At 34.7% G+C, this 23,900-nt stretch overlaps 1 protein-coding gene across 1 annotated transcript in view; it reads right to left on the reverse strand.

The window, feature by feature from the left end:
* LOC311086585 (protein unc-13 homolog A) overlaps positions 1-23,900 on the reverse strand; it is a 68,964-nt gene that overhangs the window by 3,361 nt on the left and 41,703 nt on the right. The window contains exons 21-40 of the mRNA XM_084119534.1: positions 23,613-23,766; positions 22,942-23,010; positions 22,696-22,785; positions 21,741-21,875; positions 17,477-17,604; positions 15,579-15,664; positions 13,970-14,096; positions 13,788-13,884; positions 12,378-12,521; positions 12,021-12,098; positions 11,632-11,709; positions 9,928-10,016; positions 8,966-9,112; positions 8,308-8,431; positions 7,392-7,448; positions 5,315-5,395; positions 5,055-5,202; positions 3,128-3,184; positions 1,778-1,870; positions 784-943 (exon numbers count right to left, since the gene is read on the reverse strand). Coding sequence (XP_083975660.1) covers positions 784-943; positions 1,778-1,870; positions 3,128-3,184; positions 5,055-5,202; positions 5,315-5,395; positions 7,392-7,448; positions 8,308-8,431; positions 8,966-9,112; positions 9,928-10,016; positions 11,632-11,709; positions 12,021-12,098; positions 12,378-12,521; positions 13,788-13,884; positions 13,970-14,096; positions 15,579-15,664; positions 17,477-17,604; positions 21,741-21,875; positions 22,696-22,785; positions 22,942-23,010; positions 23,613-23,766 — 2,142 coding nt within the window. The remainder of the gene's footprint in view (positions 1-783; positions 944-1,777; positions 1,871-3,127; positions 3,185-5,054; positions 5,203-5,314; positions 5,396-7,391; positions 7,449-8,307; positions 8,432-8,965; positions 9,113-9,927; positions 10,017-11,631; positions 11,710-12,020; positions 12,099-12,377; positions 12,522-13,787; positions 13,885-13,969; positions 14,097-15,578; positions 15,665-17,476; positions 17,605-21,740; positions 21,876-22,695; positions 22,786-22,941; positions 23,011-23,612; positions 23,767-23,900) is intronic.

A 23,900-nucleotide genomic window follows, 5' to 3' on the forward strand; every position in this document is an offset into this window, starting at 1 on the left:
GGCTTCTTAAATCCATGAAAATCAATTAGTAGCAGCTATAATTATTCAGATTAATACATTTCTGAGATTAAAGTATTTGACATAAAATGTAAATAAATAAGTAAATTTTTATATGATTAGGAAGAATATGCCCTCATAAATCAATGGCATTAAATCCCTAAAAATCAATTAGTTGCAGACATAATTATTTAGATGACTTAAAATCTGATAAATTGATTTATTTTTTAGATTTATTTTATTTACATTTTATAAGTTAATTTTTATATGATTAGGAAAAAAATGTCCTCATAAATCAAAGGCATCCAAAATTATTCAGATTAATTAATTTCTAATAAATGTAAGTATTTGATATCAAATGTAAATAAATAAAAATTACGAAAAAATATAAATGCAGAGAAATATAAATAATAATACATAAATATATTTCTAAATTTTAAAAAGGAAAATATGCCTTCATAAATCAATAGCTATATTTCCATCCACATTTTTATGCTAATTTTGGGATATTGCATAAAACGCTGAATGAAAACGCCAAGATGCTCAAAACTTAAAATGCACAAAAAATAATAATAATTTGAGGTGGATAAACTTTTTTTTGCAGCAACTTACATTTTTATTACTGATATTTTGCTCCGATTTCCCACGATTCTGTTCTCTTGAACACATGGGATGGAAAAGCTGCTCTATTTGCAAATGTTTTATGTAATATTATTCCGATTCTTAACTTGGGATGGAAACACAGCTACTGTCGTGAAAGTCCGTGTATAACAGTGAGAAACCTACAACTGGAAGGATTCGGCGAACTTCGGGGACCAGCTGTTGTTCTTGGATTTGGTGGCGAACTTCCTCTTCTTGTCACTGAGATACGGGCCGACGATGTAGACCTCCACGAAGGGCCGGAAGATCCCCTGCGTCTGCCAGCGAAGGTCATTGGCTGAGACAACTGTCAATCACACACAAACACAGTCAAACTCAGTCAAAAAAATAAAATAAAAGAGTTTATCAGAGGGGTCCAAGACACAAGGACTTTTATCGGACTTGAACTACGAATAAAAAAATAAAAAAATAAAATTTAATGGATTCGAGGAGTTTTGTGATCCTTTTTTTTGTGTGTTTTGTGAACAAATCCTCTTGTGTCACTTTGACCCCTTTAGGAATGAATGGAATGCGAGGAATGCTTCAGTGCACATAGAAAAACCTAAAAATGCTCATAATTCATGCTGAAAATGCTACAACTTTACCAGAAAAAAATGATTTTATAATGTCTACATGTGTATCTGAATGCACACTGAAGAGAAATGACTTTAGGACCCAGAGGAACAGCTCATTTACTCCATATAGAGATATGAGGACATCTAGAGTCGTGAAATATCATCTTATATTATTATTTTCCACGAGAGGTCGGCAAAGACACACAATGTAAGATATTTAGAGCTGAATTAAAAGGGTTATGCATGAAATTGTGAGTTATTTAGAATTAAAGTTGAAAGAATGTGAGGAATATGTACTTAAATTACTATTTATTTAATGATCAAATCTAGTAATTTAAAGGTAAATAAAAATAAAAAATTGCTTTAAAAAAATAGGAAATATATGATCAAGATGACATAAAATAAACTTTCTGGGCAAAAAAAATAAATAAATAAAATATTATTTTAGGGCTTCGGGTCATTTTGACCCGCGAGGGAAAGATGTGTTACAAAGTGCGAGAGAAGGATGAAGGATAAACTGATATAAAAGCAGATATAAAGGGATGATGTAAAGGGATGTAAAGCACCTTTGACTGTGATCTTGTGTCCTCCTGTGTTCGGGTCACTGAAGATCTCCACCGTCATGGACACCTCACCCACTGCATCCTCCACCCCTGAGGCTGAGGGTCAGAGGTCAAAGGTCAGAGCGTGGACCAAATGGAAGGTTTCTGACGATGCTGTTTTAATAGCCTACAGGTTTATCGTGCATTTGAGAACTTGCATTTTATTTAGACATTTGCATCATTTTAAACCTTTTTGTGGACAGACTTTAGTGCAGTTTCCCCGCCAAAATAAAAGCCCCAGGGATTTTAAAATAAAAGCTCGAGGGATTGATTGTTTGGAAGTATGGAAGCTTATTATGGAAGGCATTTTCTGCCAAATTTAAATAAATAAATTAAATGATTAAAATGAAAATTAAAACCAGATTAACGATTTCATTACAGAAAACTGTATGCAAAATATGTGACAAAATTGAGAATGAAATTAAATGATTTCATTTCCACAGCATTATCCCTGTCAAATTGAAAAATAAAATGCAATTGGTGATTTCACATTTCATTTTCACTACAGTCTCGAGGCAAGACTGCCAATATTAAAATGAAAAGCCAAACGTGAAAAAGAAACTGCAAATACAGTTTTTACAATGCTCTTTAGTAACGCTCACGCAATAATAGTGACACAATTCAAATACAAATGTAAATTTTCGTTTTCATTTTAATTCTAGTACAACTCTAATTATAAAAAAATAATGATTGAAATATATTACTGTTGTAAATTAGTCAACTAATAATAATGGCAATTACATTTTCCCCAGCCCTATATAAAAAAATGTTTTTAAATAACAACAATCAAAATAAAACAATTCTTATTACAAGATTCAATATTGTATCTGTTTACTTTAAACAACACCAGAGAACCGTGAACGTGTAAATGTGTTAAATTATTGAAATATTATTTTACTGGACTGCAAGTAAATGGTAATCCAGCAGAGGGCAGCAGTGTGTGCAGAACACTTACATAAAAGATATATCTGCAATAATATGTGATAATAAGATGATATTTATATGCTTGTTTTGTGATCAAATCACTGTTTAAAAAACAAAACAAATAATGCAATGCAATACGTGATGATTGAGACAAATAAACCTTCCTCAAAAGCCTGATGATCATATCTGAGACTCTCATTTGAACATGATTTTTGTCGAAATTAGATGCAAATTACATGCAAAAAAAAACGTATTTTACTTTGGGTAAATCTCTGTTTATTTCAACTAGATGCTTCCATGCAGACCATCTGGAGCCAGGCGTAATAGTCACATGAATATGCAAATGAATATTTGCATGCATAAATATCAATGCTCTGCGGACACACGTACCTTTCTCTGGATAAACGTCTTCACTGTGAGTGTATCGCACGCCTTTACCACCATGAACTAAAGAGAAGAGGAAGACGTGAGTTTTCAGAAGACCTGAATATAATCATCACTGACATGTTTGAGGAAAAAGAGAAACAGACCAAATGATTTCACAGAGATATGTAAGCAATAAGGTAGTGCTGTATCGTGAATAAGTCACGGCTGAAGGGTGTTGTTAGGCACGATGCAAAGTGGAGTTAACCGTGATTTATTCACGACACAGCACTAGCCTCCAGTACCTTATGGCTTTTATAAAACGGCTGCCACACAATATAAATATTAAAGCCGAAAATTATGCATCAATGCAACTTTCATGAAGTAAAAATCACTAAAAGCCTTCCTTCCGCTGGAGAAAATAGTCCCTGACCGTAAACAGCAACAGAAGTTACTTACATTATTTCACCATTAGATGGCGGCAAAGACTGTCTTTATTTACTTTGAGATGAGGAGGGATACATAGAACCGTGAAGCGGTCATAACACAGCTATTGACCAATCAGAATCAAGGACTGGAACTAACCTTTTATAAATAAGAATATATCCATGTGGAGCTGCAGCTCAGCGGCTTTTTAATGTTACTTTGATTTTATAGGGAGGAGCCAAAACTAGCTAGATTAAAAGTATTTGATATAAAATGTAAATAAGTAAGTTAAAATATGCCCTCATAAATCATAAACACCAGAAAATCCATTTGTAGCAGCCACAATCTTTCTGAATAATCTCTGATAAATTCAACTATTTTGTAAAAACAAATGTAAATAAAATGTAAATAAAATAAATAACATGTATGGAAACAATTAATTCATAAATATATTTATATCTGTATATAAATACATTTATACTATATTTATAAACATAAAAATAGGAATTATGCCTTCATAAATCATAAATGAAAACTAATAAAAGGGAAATTAATTAATGCAATTAATTAAATCTTTATCTAACTATCTGATCATTTCTGATAAATGTAACTATTTTATATAAAATATAAATGAAATAAATAACAAATATGGAAAAATATAAATTCATTAATATATTTATCTGTATATAAATACATTTATACTATATTTATAAACATAAAAATAGGAAAATATGCCTTTATAACTCATAAATGAAAACTAATAAAAGGGAAATTAATTAATGCAATTAATTAAATCTTAATCTAAAATCTCTGATAATTTCTGATAAATGTAACTATTTTATATAAAAAGTAAATGAAATAAATAACAAATAGGGAAAAATATAAATTCATAAATATAGTATAAATATACATTTATATATAGAAAAATAAATAAATATATTTATAAACATAAACACAAAAATAGAAAAATTTGCCCTGATAAATCATAAATGAAAAATAATAAAAGGGAAATTAATAAATAATATTTCTAAAAATATATATAATTTAAAAAAAGTAACTATTTTACATCAAATGTAAATAAAATAAACATTAAGTGGTAAAAATATAATACATAACATAATCAGTAACTATAGAAACAATGCGTCACAATTTGTGTACTTATGCACTATGTCATTTTGTAGTATAAATAGTGTGAGTGTGTTCACACTGAAAATACCAAATAGAAATAGTGCACTTTAAATACCAAGATGGTGCTTTTAATTAACCAATCAAACGAAGTGTGGAATGCTGGACACTTCATTGCAGCTTTAATTACGCAACAGAGGGGGAGGGGCTTCAGACTCTGATGACGAATGACAAAATAACCATATAAAGTTCATACACTACACGGCTGAGTACAGACGTATATAGTGTACAAGGGCATAGTGTCTAGTGCCTCATTTGGGACACAACTTAGAACAAAGGAAACAAGAACACAGAAACAACAGGACGAAATTAAACACAAAACAACAGTGAGATTGTGACGCACCCTGAGTGTGTTGAGACAGGACAAACTTCCTGATGAGTTTGTCGGTGGCCTGTGTGTAGAGAGACAGTGCATATCGCAGAGACTGCAGGTCCGGACTCTTCTCCAAAAACGTCTTTTTCAGACCCACACCACCCGCGTGGAAGTATTGCTGTCACACACACACACACACACACACACACACACAGACACACACACACACAAAAACCCTGTCAGTATCCTGATAACAGGCAGGCTGATTCTGAACGTGTGTGTGCTTGTACCTTTATAGTGTCCAGTGCGAGCTCGATGACTGCACACTGTTTAGGGGACAGCGCCTTGGCCTCCTCTCGCACCATGTGCTCCTAGCAGACACAAACCAACCATCAGTTTCAATGCGACTTATGAAAGTCTAGTCAGGAGTGTTTATTATTTAAACTCAGAATTCTGAGAAATATCAAAATTGAGAGATATAATCTCAGAATTCTGAGAAAAAATGTAAAAATTGCAAGATATAAACTCAGAAATCTGAGATAAAAGTAAAAATTGCGAGATATAAACTCAGAAATCTGAGATAAAAGTAAAAATTGCAAGATATAAACTCAGAAATCTGAGAAAAAGGTAAAAATTGCGATATTTAAACTCAGAAATCTGAGAAAAAAATAAATATTGCGAGATATAAACTCAGAAATCTGAGATAAAAGTAAAAATTGCGAGATATAAACTCAGAAATCTGAGAAAAAAGTAAATATTGCGAGTTATAAACTCAGATTTCTGAGAAAAAAGTAAAAATTACGAGATATAAACTCAGATTTCTGAGAAAATAGTAAAAATTGCGAGATATAAACTCAGAAATCTGAGAAAAAAGTAAATATTGCGAGATTTAAACTCAGAATTCTGAGATAAAAGTAAAAATTGCGAGTTATAAACTCAGATTTCTGAGAAAAAAGTAAAAATTACGAGATATAAACTCAGATTTCTGAGAAAATAGTAAAAATTGCGAGATATAAACTCAGAAATCTGAGAAAAAAGTAAATATTGCGAGTTACCTCAGATTTCTGAGAAAATAGTAAAAATTGCGAGATATAAACTCAGAAATCTGAGAAAAAAATAAATATTGCGAGATATAAACTCAGAAATCTGAGATAAAAGTAAAAATTGCGAGATATAAACTCAGAATTCTGAGAAAAAATGTAAAAATTGCAAGATATAAACTCAGAAATCTGAGATAAAAGTAAAAATTGCGAGATATAAACTCAGAAATCTGAGATAAAAGTAAAAATTGCAAGATATAAACTCAGAAATCTGAGAAAAAGGTAAAAATTGCGAGATTTAAACTCAGAAATCTGAGAAAAAAATAAATATTGCGAGATATAAACTCAGAAATCTGAGATAAAAGTAAAAATTGCGAGATATAAACTCAGAAATCTGAGAAAAAAGTAAATATTGCGAGTTATAAACTCAGATTTCTGAGAAAAAAGTAAAAATTACGAGATATAAACTCAGATTTCTGAGAAAATAGTAAAAATTGCGAGATATAAACTCAGAAATCTGAGAAAAAAGTAAATATTGCGAGATTTAAACTCAGAATTCTGAGATAAAAGTAAAAATTGCGAGTTATAAACTCAGATTTCTGAGAAAAAAGTAAAAATTACGAGATATAAACTCAGATTTCTGAGAAAATAGTAAAAATTGCGAGATATAAACTCAGAAATCTGAGAAAAAAGTAAATATTGCGAGTTATAAACTCAGATTTCTGAGAAAATAGTAAAAATTGCGAGATATAAACTCAGAAATCTGAGAAAAAAATAAATATTGCGAGATATAAACTCAGAAATCTGAGATAAAAGTAAAAATTGCGAGATATAAACTCAGAAATCTGAGAAAAAAGTAAAAATTACAAGATATAAACTCAGATTTCTGAGAAAAAAGTAAAAATTACGAGATATAAACTCAGATTTCTGAGAAAAAAGTAAAAATTGCGAGATATAAACTCAGAAATCTGAGAAAAAAGTAAAAATTGCGAGATATAAACTCAGATTTCTGAGAAAAAGGTAAAAATTGCGAGATATAAACTCAGATTTCTGAGAAAAAAGTAAAAATTGCAAGATGTAATTTTGATCAATTGTAGGGAAACAAGTCACAATTTATTTATTTTTACTCCATGATGGAAAAAAAAATTCATTGCAAGATGTAAATTTAGAATTCCGAGTTCATAACTTGCAATTGTGAGATATAAATGTGCCATTGTGAGAAACAAAGTCAGAATTGTGAGACAAAAAGTCACAATAATGTTTTTATTTTTTATTCTGTGGCAGAAACGAGCTTGCATCGTTAAAACTCATTTCTTTATGAACGCACCTTCAGTTTGGAGAGCTGACCCAACTCTTTAGCAGCATTAAAGATGAGCTGTGTGCCCTACAAACCAGGAACACACACACACACACACACAGAGAGAGAGAGAGAGAGAGAGGGGTCATTAATACACACTCACCTGTCTTGGTTACGGCTGCTCACATGGACCAGATTCACTGAGGAATCAGCTGCAGATTCACATTTATACAGTATATTAATAAGTTGGTGAAACTGATATTATTCCTACAAGTGCTGGAATAATGAATGGCACTGCAAAGCGTTTTTATCAACAGTTGTTTACAGCGATTACAAATAATCAGATAAAGGCAGAGTTTGTGAGTTGATAAAGGAAGAGAGTTGATGAAAAGCTAATAATTAAATCATCAAATTTTTCAATTAAAATAATGTAAAAAAAAAAAAGAACTTAGAACTAAGAACTTAGAACTAATATAGGTTTATAGGGAAAGGAGAGACAGGAAGTAGTGAGAGGAGAGACAGGAAGTAGTGAAAGGAAAAACAGGAAGTTCAGGCTGAGAGGAGTGTGTGTAACAGGAGACATCCGACAGGATTAACAGAAGACAATCTGCCGTGTGTCATGCTTGAGAGAGAGAGAGAGAGAGAGAGAGAGAGAGAGAGAGAGAGAGAGAGAGAGAGATGATGGTGATCTGGAGGCAGAACAACAGAATCAGACCAAATGACACACACACACACACACTCACGCAGACACACAGACACACACACAGACACACACACAGATTTATACTTACAACAATCTGGTGAAAGATGAACAAGAGAATGATGATGATGAAGAGAAATAAGAGAAGAATGAAAATCACTATGAACTACCATATGATTAAATGAGTGAGTGAGTGAGTGTGTGTGTGTGTGTGTGTGTGTGTGTGTGTTTATGCTGAACACACACCGTTTGGTCGGTCAGTGGCGGCAGGACGATGGTTTTCTCCATGGTGTTCATCACCAGTTTCCACAGTTCCTTCAACACTCGCTTGAGAACCGTCTTCTCACAGATCTTAGCGAACAGAGTCAGACTGACAGAAGAACACACACATCATCATCATTAACACACACACTCACAGACATCATCATCAACACACACACTCACAGACATCATCATTATTAACACACAAACACACAGACATCATCATTATTAACACACACACTCACAGACATCATCATTATTAACACACACACTCACAGACATCATCATTAACACACACACACACACACACACTCACAGACATCATCATCATTAACACACACACACACACTCACAGACATCATCATTATTAACACACACACTCACAGACATCATCATTATTAACACACACACACACACTCACAGACATCATCATTAACACACACACACACACACACTCACAGACATCATCATTATTAACACACACACACACACTCACAGACATCATCATTATTAACACACACACACACTCACAGACATCATCATTATAATCCAATCCAAGCTGATTTAATTTGAATGACATTTGAGTTGTACAGTGTGTGAAACTCTCCTCAGCTGAAGTCATGTTAATGAGTGCATTGCTCACTTGCTGTCGAGGAAGTCCATGATGGGTTGCAGGACGTTGTCGGCGTCCTGAGCTAAACCGCCGTTCCCGTTGGCAGGAACCGCTCCCTTCACCTGACTCAGGATATCCCCCATCTCCTTCACACTCTCCTCGATGTGCGGCTGGAAACTGCAGAGAACCGAGAGAGACAATTACCTTATAACGTACTGAACACAGAGTTCAGATTTTAAAGTGCACCATTATGCTGTTTTAAACGTGTTTAATGTTGTTTTGGAGTCTCCTACAACAGGTTTACAAGCATCCAAGGTCAAAAACACTTTAATTTTCTTCATAATCTCCATTGCAGCATCAGCTCTTTTCTCTCAGCGTCTGAAACGGTTCGTTTAAAGATTCAGTCTCTCTAAACCCCGCCTCTCTGAGAGCTGCTCTGCTCTGATTGGTTAGACGGTCCAGTCTGCTGTGATTGGTCAAAACCAAACGCTCATTATCATATCTGAATCTCAGCTCTTGATACTCAGTGATACGAACAGTAACGATGGCGTGAGTTTTACCGTATCAATCTCATCAAAGTGGATTTGCTTTGTCAGCAGAAAACAGCGTCTTCTCCACGTGAACAACACCAACTCTTCCAGTCTCAGATACACTACAGTGTTTGAGGGCGGAGCTAAGAGACGCTGTTCAGCCAATCAAGACCAGAGGCTTGAATTATGCAAATTAGTTCCAAGTGAGACTGAATTACTGACGACTCGCTTCAGTTCAGAATCACTTCTCCCTGCACTTTGATCTGTGAAACTCTGCAGAACTTTTACATTCACAAACAGCTTTATTACACACCGCATTAAAGGGAATATCTGAGAAAGCATAATAGGCTTTTTTAATTTAAAAACATAAAACTACAAAAAAAATTCTCTGGTAAGAACATAAATAGGATTTTAACTTCTAGAACTTTGAACCCACAAATACTCCAAAACCCCCAAACCAACCTCACGGCAAAAACCCTGCTGAGATCATCCATCACGTTGTTCAGTTTGATCTGTAGATCCTTCAGGAAGTCACTGGCCTCCACATTTAACTGCACAAAAAACAAAAATAATAATAATTCTGAGTATATAATTATCAAAGTCTGATTTGCTATTTTTACTTGAAGCTGTAGTAATAACTTTGTCTTGCTTAGTTGGGGTTTAAAAGACAATTAATAGTTAGAAAATATGATTGATTTGACCACAGATAAGAAACAAATTGAGCTGAATTATGACACTATTGTTGAAATTTGCCACATTGACACTATTATTGAACTGAATTGAGATGAATAATGACACTATTGTCTTCTGTAGAGCTGCTTTTTTTTACAATATCAACAGATTTTCCTGTTTATTCACTGTGAATCTGTGACCTGACTTTCATAACATGCACTCTGATGACATCATGCCGCTCCAGCCAATGGCAGCTGTTTAACACTGAAGCCCCGCCTCTTTGTGAAATCCAGCCAATCTTTATTAGTATGCGCTGAGAGAATTTGCTGTAAATTTATTAAATATTCTGTGAGTAATGGGAATCCAGAAAATGTGTTTGCTGTGAATCACACAACATTTATAATACGAATGAATTACGAATTACGTCATAAATATGTTAATCTGGGAGCATTTACGAGATCGGTCGTAAATGATGCATGACGTCAATGCAAATGTCGTGAGAAAGCAAGAATAATGAGCTGTGTATAAGTCAGAGATTGCGCTAAAGACGGAGCGTGGGAATGTTTTATGCGAGAATAGATGGGATGAATGATGGAAAAGTTGCTAAATGTGAGAGATTTACGGATGAACAGGAGAGACGAGACTCTGCCGTTTGATGAAGGAATGAAAACAGTGCTGAGAATATGGATTTCTGAACCTGTAATATGCATTACTTTGTTATTTATTTTTAATGTATTTACTGACAAATGCAACATTGCTTCCACATGATGCAGAGGAATATGACACTGAGTGATCTCATATCTCATTTGCACTTTCATAATTTGGTTTGTCATATCCAGTTTCAAGACATGTCAGATTCAATGATGTTTGGTATTATTGACATTGAATTATATCCTGACGCACAATATTTAGATATAAACTACCGTTCAAAAGTTTGGGGTGGTTTTTTGAAAGAAAGTAATACTTTTATTTAACAAGGAAACATGATATTAATCAAAAGTGACATTAATAATGTTACAAATAATTCCATTTAAAAAATAAATTCTGTTCTTTTGATCAAAGAATCCTGAAAAATAAAATGCATCACGGTTTCCACAAAAATATGAAGCTGTTTTCAACATTGATAATAATCATAAATCTTTCTTGATCATCAAATCCTCATATTAGGATGATTTCTGAAGGATCGTGTGACACTGAAGACTGGAGTAATGATGCTGAAAATTCAGCTTTGATCACAGGAATAAATTACACTTTACTATATATTCACATAGAACACAGATGATTTACATTGCTGACACAATTTTGTTACTGTATTTTTGATCAAATAAATGCAGCCTTGGATAAGAATAAAAGACTTCTTTCATAACCAAAAATCGTAGTGACCCCAAACTTTTGAAAAAAATAAAAATAATAATTCTTCACACAAAGCATCATGTGACTTCAAAAATCTTCAAGATGGCATGTTTAAAAGTGTTAATGTGTGCATGAACTCACGCCTTTCCCTCCCATCGCCTCAAACATCTTCTCCAACTGGACTCGCAGCTGCTGGATATTATTAATTATGATGCAAGGCTGAAAATAACAGAGTAGAGGAAGTTAAATAACATTAACACACACACACACACACACACACACACACACACACACACACACGCTATTACAGAAATCCCTACAGCAACAGAAAGCAATGAATAGTGCTAAATGTGAAAACTTCAGAGTCGTGTGAGCTGAATGTGTGTGTGTGTGTGTGTGTGTGTGTGTGTCTTCCTCTGAGAGTCACTCAGCTAATTACTATATCTCCATCTAATAGCTCACTAGCAGACACATCCCAAGAGTTTTCATTATGAGCCTATTATAAGTGTAAATGCATGAATGTGACGCACCACTTTCTCCTTCTTGCAGTGAGTGGGAAAATCCTTGGTAATGATGTCAGCGTAAGACAGAAGAACATTTCCAATGGTCTGAGAGAAAGAAAAACATGAATAGAGGTCATGTTGAGTCACATAATTAGAGGAATAATGCAAAAACTCCATTTATCTGCACTTTGATCTGTGAAACTCTGCAAACTTTTACATTCACAAACAGCTTTATTACACACCGCATTAAAGGGAATATCTGAGAAAGCACAATAGAGGCACTTTAATGTTTAGTGCGAGAGGTATGACCAATAATGATAGTGATGGTTGACTTATAAAACCCCACTGACTGAATGAAACACATCCCAGTAATTCACGCGTCACCTTAGCAAACCTCTTCATGTAATTCCCAACGATCTGAGGATCGGGACACTCCAGCTTCCTGATGATCTCGAAGCTCTGGTTGAGCTGAGAGAAGACGTCCACCACCGAACAGGAGAAGAGCGCGTGCTCCGACGTCGGCTGGAACTGCAGGCCAATCACGAAACAAGCGAAAGAAATCATTTTAAAATATGAAACACTCACTAAAGGTTTTATTTGTTTATCTGCATGTCGTGAGCATTGAGAACCAGTGTCTTCCTTCCAGTATTTTACAATACAAATATCTAAACATTTATAAATCAAGATGCATTTACCGGAGAAGCAAAATGACGTTTAGTCGTATGAAACATGTATCAAAATAAAGTGAGTTTATGCTTAAAAAAATGAAGAAATAGCAATAACTCATTGGCAGATATTTTTTCTTGTTTTGAGCAAAAACTCTTAATATAAAGACTTAATATCTTCAGTCATTTCCCATCTCAAGTAAATGTATCTTGATTTAAGAATGTTTAGACATTTGTACTGATAAACCAGAGTGGAAATTTAATTTTTTGCAGTATGCAAATGAGTTGTTAAATTATTTAAATATTAACTTCAAATCTCACGGAGGAAGTTTGAGAATCCTTGAATTATTTTAGAAGCATTTGTCTAAGAAATATTAGACATAATACATAAATTATAAAGTCCCCTTGTGGTGAAAATCCATCTTTTAATGTTGTTTGTGTGTCTATGTGGTGTTTTTAATATGCTTTAAGACAAACCATGTGTAAATTCATAAGTCGACTCCATTGCTGAGTATTTCCCCCTTAAAACTGCAGTGAACCAAAGACAGTCTCAAAAACACGCTTTGAAATCGCTGGTGTTTCTGACGTCACAAACTACCTTGTAACCAATCAGATCAACGTGTGATCGTCAACCAGTGGATCTCTGAGCTGAGTGAGTGAGTGGAGGCGGGGCTCATTTGCATATTCATAGAACCGCGCATACTAAATGAGGCAAGGGTGTCGAGTTACATTCAAGATATTTTAAGACATGAAGAATCTTTTCAAGGAGAAAACTTTAAATATGTAATTTTGGTGATCAAAGATGAGTTTTATGGGATACAATGATTGACTTTAAAGTGGGTCAGAGTTTGCTTTCAGGCGTATTTAAGTGAGGCTTTTTGATTCTTTTTGATATATTTATATATGTGCATCACCCTAATAGTGGCTGTCTACGTTTCTATGAGCGTGAGTCTTGTTAAAAATCTTGATGTTTCATTGTGTAAATAAAAACAATATACTTTCATGTAAGTGTCATTCTCATATACTGCATATTTTTTATTTAAACTCAGGTCTCCCGAATTGCTTCTGCACAAGTTTGTGGTCAGTGTTTATGAATATTTTAGGCTAATTGGACTACGATGATATTTACCCCGTCCTTTGCGTCCCTGACCAAAGCGCCGTGCAGGAAATCTCTGGAAACTTCCTCATTCTCATCCAGCCACAGGATCACGAAGGGCTCAAACCATCTGTCCAGACAGAGATAAAGCAGTTCAGATGCTGAGATTCCTCCTCAGAATCATACACACTATCACAGTCCACAAACGTGCTTACGCCGGGTACTCCGGCACGCGGTCCTGGAAGAACAGCAGCTCCTTGCAGTATTCGTTGTAGAGCCACTTCACCTTGAAGTGCAGGTTCATGTAATCGGCGCTCTTGCACAGCCGCTGTTTCTCATGCTCTGAGAGACAGAGAGTAGATCACAGAAAACAGGATATTCAGCACAGATGAGACTTTGATTCCCAGCCCTTTTAACACACTTCTTTCTTAGAAAAATGCAATTAAACCTCAGATTACAATAGAGCCAAAACAAAGACATGAAGAGAGAAAAAAAGTAAATAAATAAATCATATAATAATCAAATAATAGCTAAAAATAATCAAATAAAAATATAAATTAATAACAGAAAAATAAAGGCTTTAAGACAGAGATTCAAGCAAACCTCGATTACAACAGAACTAAAACATAATACTAGAACAGAAGAGAGAAAAAATTACTTAATAAATAAATCACATATAATAATAATTATTCATTAATTAATAAAAATATATAGATAAATGTATATTTTTAAAAGTAAATAAAACAAAAAATAATTCAATAAATAAATACAATACAAATAAATAATAGAAAAAACTATTAAACTTCTCAAGACAGAGATTCACAAAAAGCATAAAATTAAAACAGAACTAAAAACATAACATTGTCAAAGGGGTGTAGAGATAGAAAGAAAAAAAATCTAATAATTGCTTAATAAACATTTTAAGACAAACCTCAAATTATGACAAAACTAAAACAACATTAGAAAACAAGTGTCAAGAGAGAAGTAATAAGTAAATAAATAAACAATAAATAAATCACAAACAATATAAGCTAAAAAAAGTATTTCATATTGTAATTTTTTTATAAAAAAAAAAAAATAGACAAATAAATATTTAAGACGGATTTAAACAAACCTCAAAGAGAGACAATAGAGAAATATTTTAAATAAACAATCTGCCTTTTGTTTAAAATCTGCCTTTTTTATTTACTTGTTTTTATTTAATTTTTCAATATCCAATTATTTCTTTATTTTTATTTCTTTATTATATTATTTATAATATAAATAATAAATAAATAAATTCTAAATAACAAATAATTGATTTATTTATTATAGAAATAATTGGATATTGAAAAATTAAATAAAAACAAGTAGATAAAAAAGGCAGATTCAAACAAACCTCAAATTACGACAAAACTAAAACAACATTAGCATAGTGAATAAATAAATAAATAAATAAATAAATAAATAATTGCATATTGTAAAACATAATAGGTAAATAAAATAATATTTGTACACACAAATAAAAATATACATATAAGAAGAAAAGAACACATTTTAACAAGCAAGTCTGATCTGTGATTAGTGTTCTTACGTTCTGCTATGATTCAATCACATGCCAGGGACAACGTATGCTGTGTTCTTATTGGCTATAGCAGTTCATGCAAATTAGCCCTCGAAGATTCAGTTGTGCTAGAGAGTTAGCGCTAATATTACATACCAGAGTTTAATAAATCCTCATGCTAAAGTTAAACTCTGCATGTACCCAGAGCCTCCACACTTCATCACTGAAACGTAAACACAACACTCATATGAGGATCCGACGTTCAGTGTGTGTCCGTTTACCTTCCATCGCGTACTTCATATCCTGAGCAAACATGTTCCACATCACCTCGGCACTGATCTTCCCCACGTTCAGCTCCTGAGGGAACCTGCACAACCAGACACACACACATGACGTATGGAGATGTTTCCCTCAGCTTCATTCATATCAGCTGCTTAATTCTAGTCTATCACTTCAACCGTCGGGAACTGCCCGTGTAACTTGGTGCGCTTTTTTGCTTTAGTAATCATCATAAATTAGTAGGGGTGTAACGATTCCCTCATGTCACGATTCGATACAGATCACGATACTGAACTCACGATACGATATTATTGCGATACTCCAAGACACATGATAAAAGGTTAACAGAAAATGTAATGTTGATTAAAATGCTAAATTTGATATTACATTGTGTGTGTAAATGAATAGTCTCGGACTTGAGCACAGGACAATAGAGACGCCAGAATAACAATATTCATGATTCTGAAGCTGAAAACACAGAATTATTTTAGACGAATACGCCTGAACTCTGTCACTGACTAGATATATTCAAAATAATGTAGGCCACTTTTTACTGGTAACATCAGACATCTGGCATTATCAGGACACACAGATATTCCCCATTGCATTATTATACATTATATTCAACATTATATATAGTAGTTTAATGTAGTACTGACACTAAAACTCTGTAAACTTGCATTTTTTTTCTCACAAAGTAATTTTTACTTTGGGTGAACTATACACAATATTTTTATTGTCACTATCTACAATATATATTGTTGCATTTTTGTATTGTGATATATTGTGACAAAATATATTGTTACACCCCTATAAATTAGGAATTGAACCTCAAGTTTTGTGATATCAACTTCAAATTCGGAATCCAATTTTCAGCATCATTATCTTGGCTCTGAACCATAGACTTGTATGGAAATATGGACGTAGTGTGCGTGACGTCACCTGTTGGTTTATGAAGAGCATTTTTAAAGCCTGAAGTGGGCGGAGCCAGCCGTCGCCATCTTGGCCGCGCATCACTCCCGGATAAACCAAAATGTGCAGCGAGGCGGATTAGCTCATAGATATCATATATAAAGGCTAGATGTCTCGTGCGTGCTGCTGGCCAATGGAGATCGACGTCCGCACACGGCGGCCATCTTGCCACAGTGGACTCGCTCACTCGTTTAATGGTGCATATACTTTTAAATAACCATAACTTGCTCAATTTTCTACCGATTTTCAAACGGTTTGGTTTGTTATAAACGTCAGAGATGTAGTTATGACACTACATACATACACTGCATACATATGAATAATTATAACATACGTGTTCAAGCATTCGGAATTATAGCCACGTTAATAACGTTTGTAAGAAACCAAACCGTTTGTAAATCCGTCAATATTTCAGCGAGATATGAGGATTTGTGTGCATGCTGATCACTCACCTAATGCAAAGCTTCACTGTGGTAAGATGGCCGAACGGTGATGCCGGAAGTGACTGCGCCATAAGACATCTAGCGTTTATATATGATATCTATGGATTAGCTGAGGTGACGTGACGCTAACAAACGGCTAGTAGTGACATCAGCGGCAATCCACCTGTCACTCAAGTGGCCACGCCCTTAATTATGCAGAACTTTAAGGCTTAATATAATTTAAACGGATGAGTTATACAAATATTCACCCACCTCACAGTCGTCATGAAGGATAAAATTAGCTATATAGACCAAAACCACTTTTTGTACCAGGCTGTAAACATGTTTTTTTCTGCTGTAAAGTTGGGAATATTAACATGGGGGTCTATGGGATTGACTCTCTTCTGCAGCTGGCCTCTAGTGGCCAGTCGATGAACTGCAGTTTAAGTCACTACAGTGTTTGATTCAAGAGAGAGACCGAATACTTGGGATGAACACACACTCACTGGTTCAGACAGGGCGTGTAGGAGTTCTTGTCCTCCTCTATAATGGAAACGATGAGGGTGATGAGTTTGGACCAGAAGTCCAGGTTCTTTACACTCGGCCCCTGTTCTTCAGGAGGAACCGTCTTCGCCTGGATGAGACCACAAACATGAGAGTTACGTTCATGTCAAATATACCAACACCACAAAATACCTGCACTGCAAAAACTGATGAGCTTTTACTTTTTTTCATTCTTAAATCAAGACACATTTACTTGGGAAGCAAAACGATATATGATAAGAACTCTTGTTTTATGAGGAATTGATCAAAATTAGTTTATGCTTAAACGTCCATACTGTAAAACTGATCAAAAATGAAGGAATTATGCAAACCAGTGGTTGTGTGGAGTATTTTTTCTTTTTTAAGTTTCGAGGATTTAAGTTGATCCGTAAACATTAATTCATGTATGAAGTAAAAAAACGAATTTAAAAAAAGCTAGTACTATAGTAAAAATTAATCAACCGAGTATGACGGGTTAAATCAACCCATTATGCTAGGTTAAATAAACAACCCAATTTGCTGGGTAAAATTAACCCAACATGTGTTCTGTCCTATATTTACCCAGCACTTGGGTTGTTTTAACCCACTGTTTGTTAGAATTTTCATGTATTAATCGCTTTTTTCCCGCCTTGTTGGCAGAGGCTATTTACACTAACTCCGCCCACTGACGTCTGGACGACTCACTCTACTCCCTTTTCCCATCACATATCAGATCGGAAAGGCATTTATTCACAGTAATAATGAAGAAAATATTCGAAAAGTGGAAATAAAGTGTGTTTAATAATTAAGTGTTTATCGGTTAGGGTTAGGGAGAGCTTTATTGTCCCAATAAGGCGGTATCCATTTAATAATTGTAATAAATATTAAAAAATAAATACTATTGCATAACGGTTAATATACAACAGCACTGAGGTGCATATAGTATCTGACACTATTTATAAGTATAATTAGCATCTAACTACTATTTACACTTAGCCGCTGCCTTTTTTTATTGACAATGTGTGAACAGCTTGCAAAGAAACTTCAGCGACTTCCTAGGTTAAAGGTTAAAGCCTGTAGACTGATTTCTATGTGAAGGACGGGATGTTTTTGCTGGGAAAATTTAAAGAGCTGCTGCAGTTCACTGAACGGCCACCGGTGTCGCTAATAACAAGGGTTTCTGAATCCTACACACGGCCTTTAAAACAAGAACAAATATCTCTCGATGGGATCAGACAAATCTATTCAAAGGAAAAACAAGATTATTTTTCTGACCCCATGACCCATGACTCGAAAAAGCATCTCAAGTCAATGCATCTTGATTTAGAAGAATGTTTAGATCATTTTTTACAAACATTTTGCTGCAGCGGAGCAGCTCACGGTTACTGGAGAAAGACATGCATTTAAACAAATTGACAATTACAGAAATAACGCAGAGGGAATGCGAGAGTGCCTCCTGTGCATTTATACGGCCTATAATTGTCTCAGATCTACACACACACACACACTGGGAGCATCAGTCAACGCTACGGTTATGAGGTGTCAGAAACTCAAGACGTGTTTTCCATCTTGCTAATAAAGTTCTGCAGTGCAAGAGAGAGAGAGAGAGAAAGAAAGAGAGAGAGAAAGAAAGAGAGAGAGAGAGAGATAAACAAACGACAAACTGCGGTTCTTCTCCATTCATAACTGCCACAACACCTCTTCCATAATCAATATTTAATTTTCCATGAGAAGAACTTCAGCGCTCTCTGAATTACTAAACAGCAGAAAATCAGCATGAGCGTTCGGAGGAGACAAAGAGAAACTCATCCAGTGTAACGCTCTCCGTTAAAACAACATGCCGAAGTTTACAACACAACATTCAAAAAGAAAGAGGACAGGGTAATTATAGTTAACAATAACTAAAAAACATAAAACTTTTATCACTTGAAATAAAATAAATGTTAACTGAAGTAAATTAAATATAACAAAACGTAAACTTATTGAATTTCAGCTGGTTTACAAGGCAACATTAATTTTTTTTTAAGTTTAACTAATGTATTAAAATAACTAGAACACTCATTTTTGTAATTATTATTATTATTATAAAAGTGAAATTAAACATCTCAAGACAGAGATTCAAAATTGCAACAGAAAAACATAACATTATAAAAGTAGTGAGGAGAGATAAAAAGCAAATAAATAATACAAATAATAATTGAATAAATAAAATAATAAAATATAAAATATGAATAAATAGCAGAAAAATAAAAATTAGAAAAGAAAAGGAAGTGACAAGAGAGAAAATATACATAATAATTAATATATTTAATCAAAATAAACAAAAAATTGTAAGCAAAATTAAAAGTTAAGGTGACAAAACTGATACTGAAAAAAATACTACTAAACACATTAAAAAAATGACATTAACAACAAAATTACTAAAACTTTAACTAAATTAAAGATGAAAACAGGAAATGTATATATAAAAGAACTGATTCAAAATATCAATAGAAACTATTTAATATCACAATGATATTAAAATAACACGGACTTGTGTTTTCTGCGCGTGCGCTTCAGGACTGTGTTAAACACCATTTGATGCTTTTGCCAATAAAGCAATTAAATGGCGAGACTTACTTTTCTACAACTGCCATGCTGAGTGTTGCCATATCTCCCATGTAACTTTCAAAGCAATTACACACGTATACATGAATACACACACACACACACACACACGCTAAAAAAACAGCATTATCGGTTTTTGGCTGAAAGAGAAAAGGGTAAAAAAAATATATATATATGATCCCTAAATTAAAAATAGACTTTACTTGGAAATGTGATGTTAAGCATCACACATAACAGATAGTCTTGAGTCATATATAGTCTCATCTAGCAGAATACAACAAGAATAATTGTTTCAGGTTGTGACCAAACAATACCAAGTACATGTAAACAGTACACACATGCGGCTTTTGGGTCGCGTTTTGGTTTGTAGCTTGTGATGGATTTTTTATTTAATTAATCAAGTTTAATTAATCAACTAACATTTGTTTTTCTTGCAGGAACGACATTCATATGCTTTTAAATGTTTCCAAACTCTTTGGGGAAAACTTGTGACTTTGAGTGTGTATGTGTGTGTGTATAAATAACAGAAAGGGGAAGTGAAACTAGACGGATGACTAGTTCTCAAACCTTGTGATAAGTAATCACATAAACAGAGTTTGCTTGTGCCAGTGACAGAGGGAAAAGGTTGGGGCTTTTGAACAAATTGAACCAATCATATTGAAGGTGACATGTTAGTCTTATTTGTTGTCTCGATTCTATAAAAACTGTTGTATTCGTGTTTTCTGGTGGGATTCTCAATGGAATTTGTCTGAGATCCTCTGGCCTTGCTTCTTGGGAGAGATTCCCTGAGAACTGCTCGGGAAGATCTCCTGGCCGTGATTAAAGCATTTAAAGGACATTTGCTTAAGTCTGTTCGTCGATTATTCCTGCGCAGGAAGCTAGTTTAGGAAGCTAGTTTAGTGGAACAAGTTAGTCAGGTGACTATTACTGAATGGGGACGTCGATTTGTAGACGAGACCCAGATAGACTAAACGTCGACAGTAGACGCTCGGGGACGTCGAGTTGTAGACGAGACCCAGATAGTTAGGTTTAGGGAAAAATCTACCACAAGCTTCACCAAACATTAGTAAACCATAGTAGATCACACATATATATTTAAAGCTGAACTGAAACGAGCCCAAACACAACATGACACGACGTGCAGATCTCGAGATAATCCTCATAGAGCGCGCTTTACATGCAATACGACATTCGAGATCCGATTGCGTCGTGACGATGATGATGATGATGATGCAGTGTTTTCTAACGTTATTTGACAATATTAGGAAAGTCAACAAATAGAGCGGATCTCAGGTGTGGTGGGGACCAATCAGAGACTGTTTTATTTGACAATATTAGGAAAGTGCGCTTGGATTGGATTGATAACACTTTAATTTACCAGTCGCAATAGAATAGAAGAGCACTGGAAGATCTGCGCTTATTACTTCTTACTTAATATGTATGTTTACACATGCAAGTAGTTATTATGTTAATGTATTTGAGCGATTATTGTCATGTATGCAGGATTTTTCTTCTACCACAAAAAACGATTTTTTGTGTCTCATTTGATAGGGTGGACCAGCTGTCAATCAAAACAGCTGACCAGTGCCACCCTGGCCCTTATGTACACACACACACACACACACACACACACATACTCACTGGGTCATTCTGATATTCTCGGCTGTAGAGCTCATGGCAGTTGTTAAAGATGTACTCGTACGTTGAGTTGAGGCACGCTTTGACACAGTCTTTAACGACCTGACTCGCTCTCGGTGGACTCTGCAGTTCCTGGACCTGAAAACACACACAGACCAACAGTTATTCTTCTCGGATATGAGACCTACATTTACATTCAGAGGGTTTAAAAGCCTATAAATACTGCTGAAGGGTTACAAAACACAAAGTTGTTTTGGAGATTATGAAAAAAATGTATGTGTTTTTTTACCTTGAATGCATGTAAACCTGTTGTAGGAGACCTACTAGGAGACCTACAACAGGTTTACATGCATTCAAGGTAAAAAAAACATACATTTTTTCATATTCTCCATTGCAGCATCAGCTCTTTTCTCTCAGCGTCTGAAACGGTTCGTTCAAAGATTCAGTCTCTCTAAACCCCGCCTCTCTGAGAGCTGCTCTGCTCTGATTGGTCAGACGGCCCAGTCTGCTATGATTGGTCGAAACCAAACACTCATTATCATATCTGAATCTCAGCTCTTGATACTCAGTGATACGAACAGTAACGATGGCGTGAGTTTTACCGTATCAATCTCATCAAAGTGGATTTGCTTTGTCAGCAGAAAACAGCGTCTTCTCCACATGAACAACACCAACTCTTCCAGTCTCAGATACACTACAGTGTTTGAGGGCGGAGCAAAGAGACGCTGTTCAGCCAATCAAGACCAGAGGTGGGCATTATGCAAATTAGTTCCAAACCAACACAGGTTCAGCAGGAAGTGAGACTGAATTACTGACGACTCGTTTCAGTTCAGAGTCACTTCTTTCTTTTAGGAGACAAAAACTCCATTTATCTGCACTTTGATCTGTGAAACACTGCATGAAAGGGAATATCCGAGAAAGTTTAAGATCTGTCATCAGAAGAAAACAAAGAACAAACCTTCATTCTGAAGAAAGTGATGCTGGTCAGAAGATCTACAGTGGACTTCAGATCCTGCAGCCTCTCAGGACTACTGGCTGGAAAATTATTCTGAAACACACACACACACACACACACACACGGTTACAAACACAAATACACACTCTGCAACAACAGCAATTCTTCAGTAATCAATAGATCTGGAGGTCATTTGTATAAGTGTAGAAGGTACAGTGATACTCATTAAAGGAGAATGTGTGAATCTACCCTGTACATCGAGAGGTCGATCCTCAGGGAGTTGTGCAGTTGGTCCAACAGTTTCACAAACCTCTCTTTCTGCAAAAAAAAGTTAACATATGTAAAATATACACTATCGTTCACAGCTTTTTATGTGTTTGAAAAAATCACTTCTGCTCACAAAGGTTTTTATTTGATCATGAATACAATAAAATCTGAAATATTATTACAATTTAAATCAGCTGTTTTCTATGTGAATATATAGTAAAGTGTAATTTATTTCTGTGATCAAAGCTGAATTTTCAGCATCATTACTCCAGTCTTCAGTGTCACATGATCCTTCAGAAATCATTCAAATATGATGATTTGATGCTCAAGAAACATTTATGATTATTATCAATGTTGAAAACAGCTTCATATTTTTTGTGGAAACCGTGCAACATGAATAGAAAGTTCAAAAGAATCTTTTGCAACGTTATCAATATCTGTAATGTCACTTTTGATCAATTTAATTGCTGAATAAAAGTATTAATTTCTTACTGGCCAGTAGCGTAACTCAACAACACAATAATTATTAAGACTGAGATCTACTACACTTGAGTTTGAGGGTCATTTGTCTGCATCCAGCTGTAGCCATCCAATGTTTTAAACATGATGTGCAAGAGTTAAATGAGCTTTTATGTGTTGAAATGTGAACTGACCCCAAAGTTGGAGGCGGCGAAGCGGTCGGAGGCAGAGACGTTGTTGGAGGACTGTGTGGTGTGTGCGTAGTATGCGTTAATGTTGGCCAGAAGTGTGCTCATGACCGCAGGGACACCGGGACACATGTACTTTGAGGAGAGACATGCAAAATGCCTAAACACAAACACAGAGCACAAGGTTACTGACATTTACAGGCCTTAAGATAGACTCACCGCAAGAAATGAATGTAGTTTCTTAGGAGAATGTAAAACTTTGCATGGCCATCAGCATGCCTTTAAGAGTTTCAC

This window comes from Abramis brama (genome assembly GCF_963993115.1).
Source record: "Abramis brama genome assembly, chromosome: 7".
NCBI lineage: Eukaryota > Metazoa > Chordata > Actinopteri > Cypriniformes > Leuciscidae > Abramis > Abramis brama.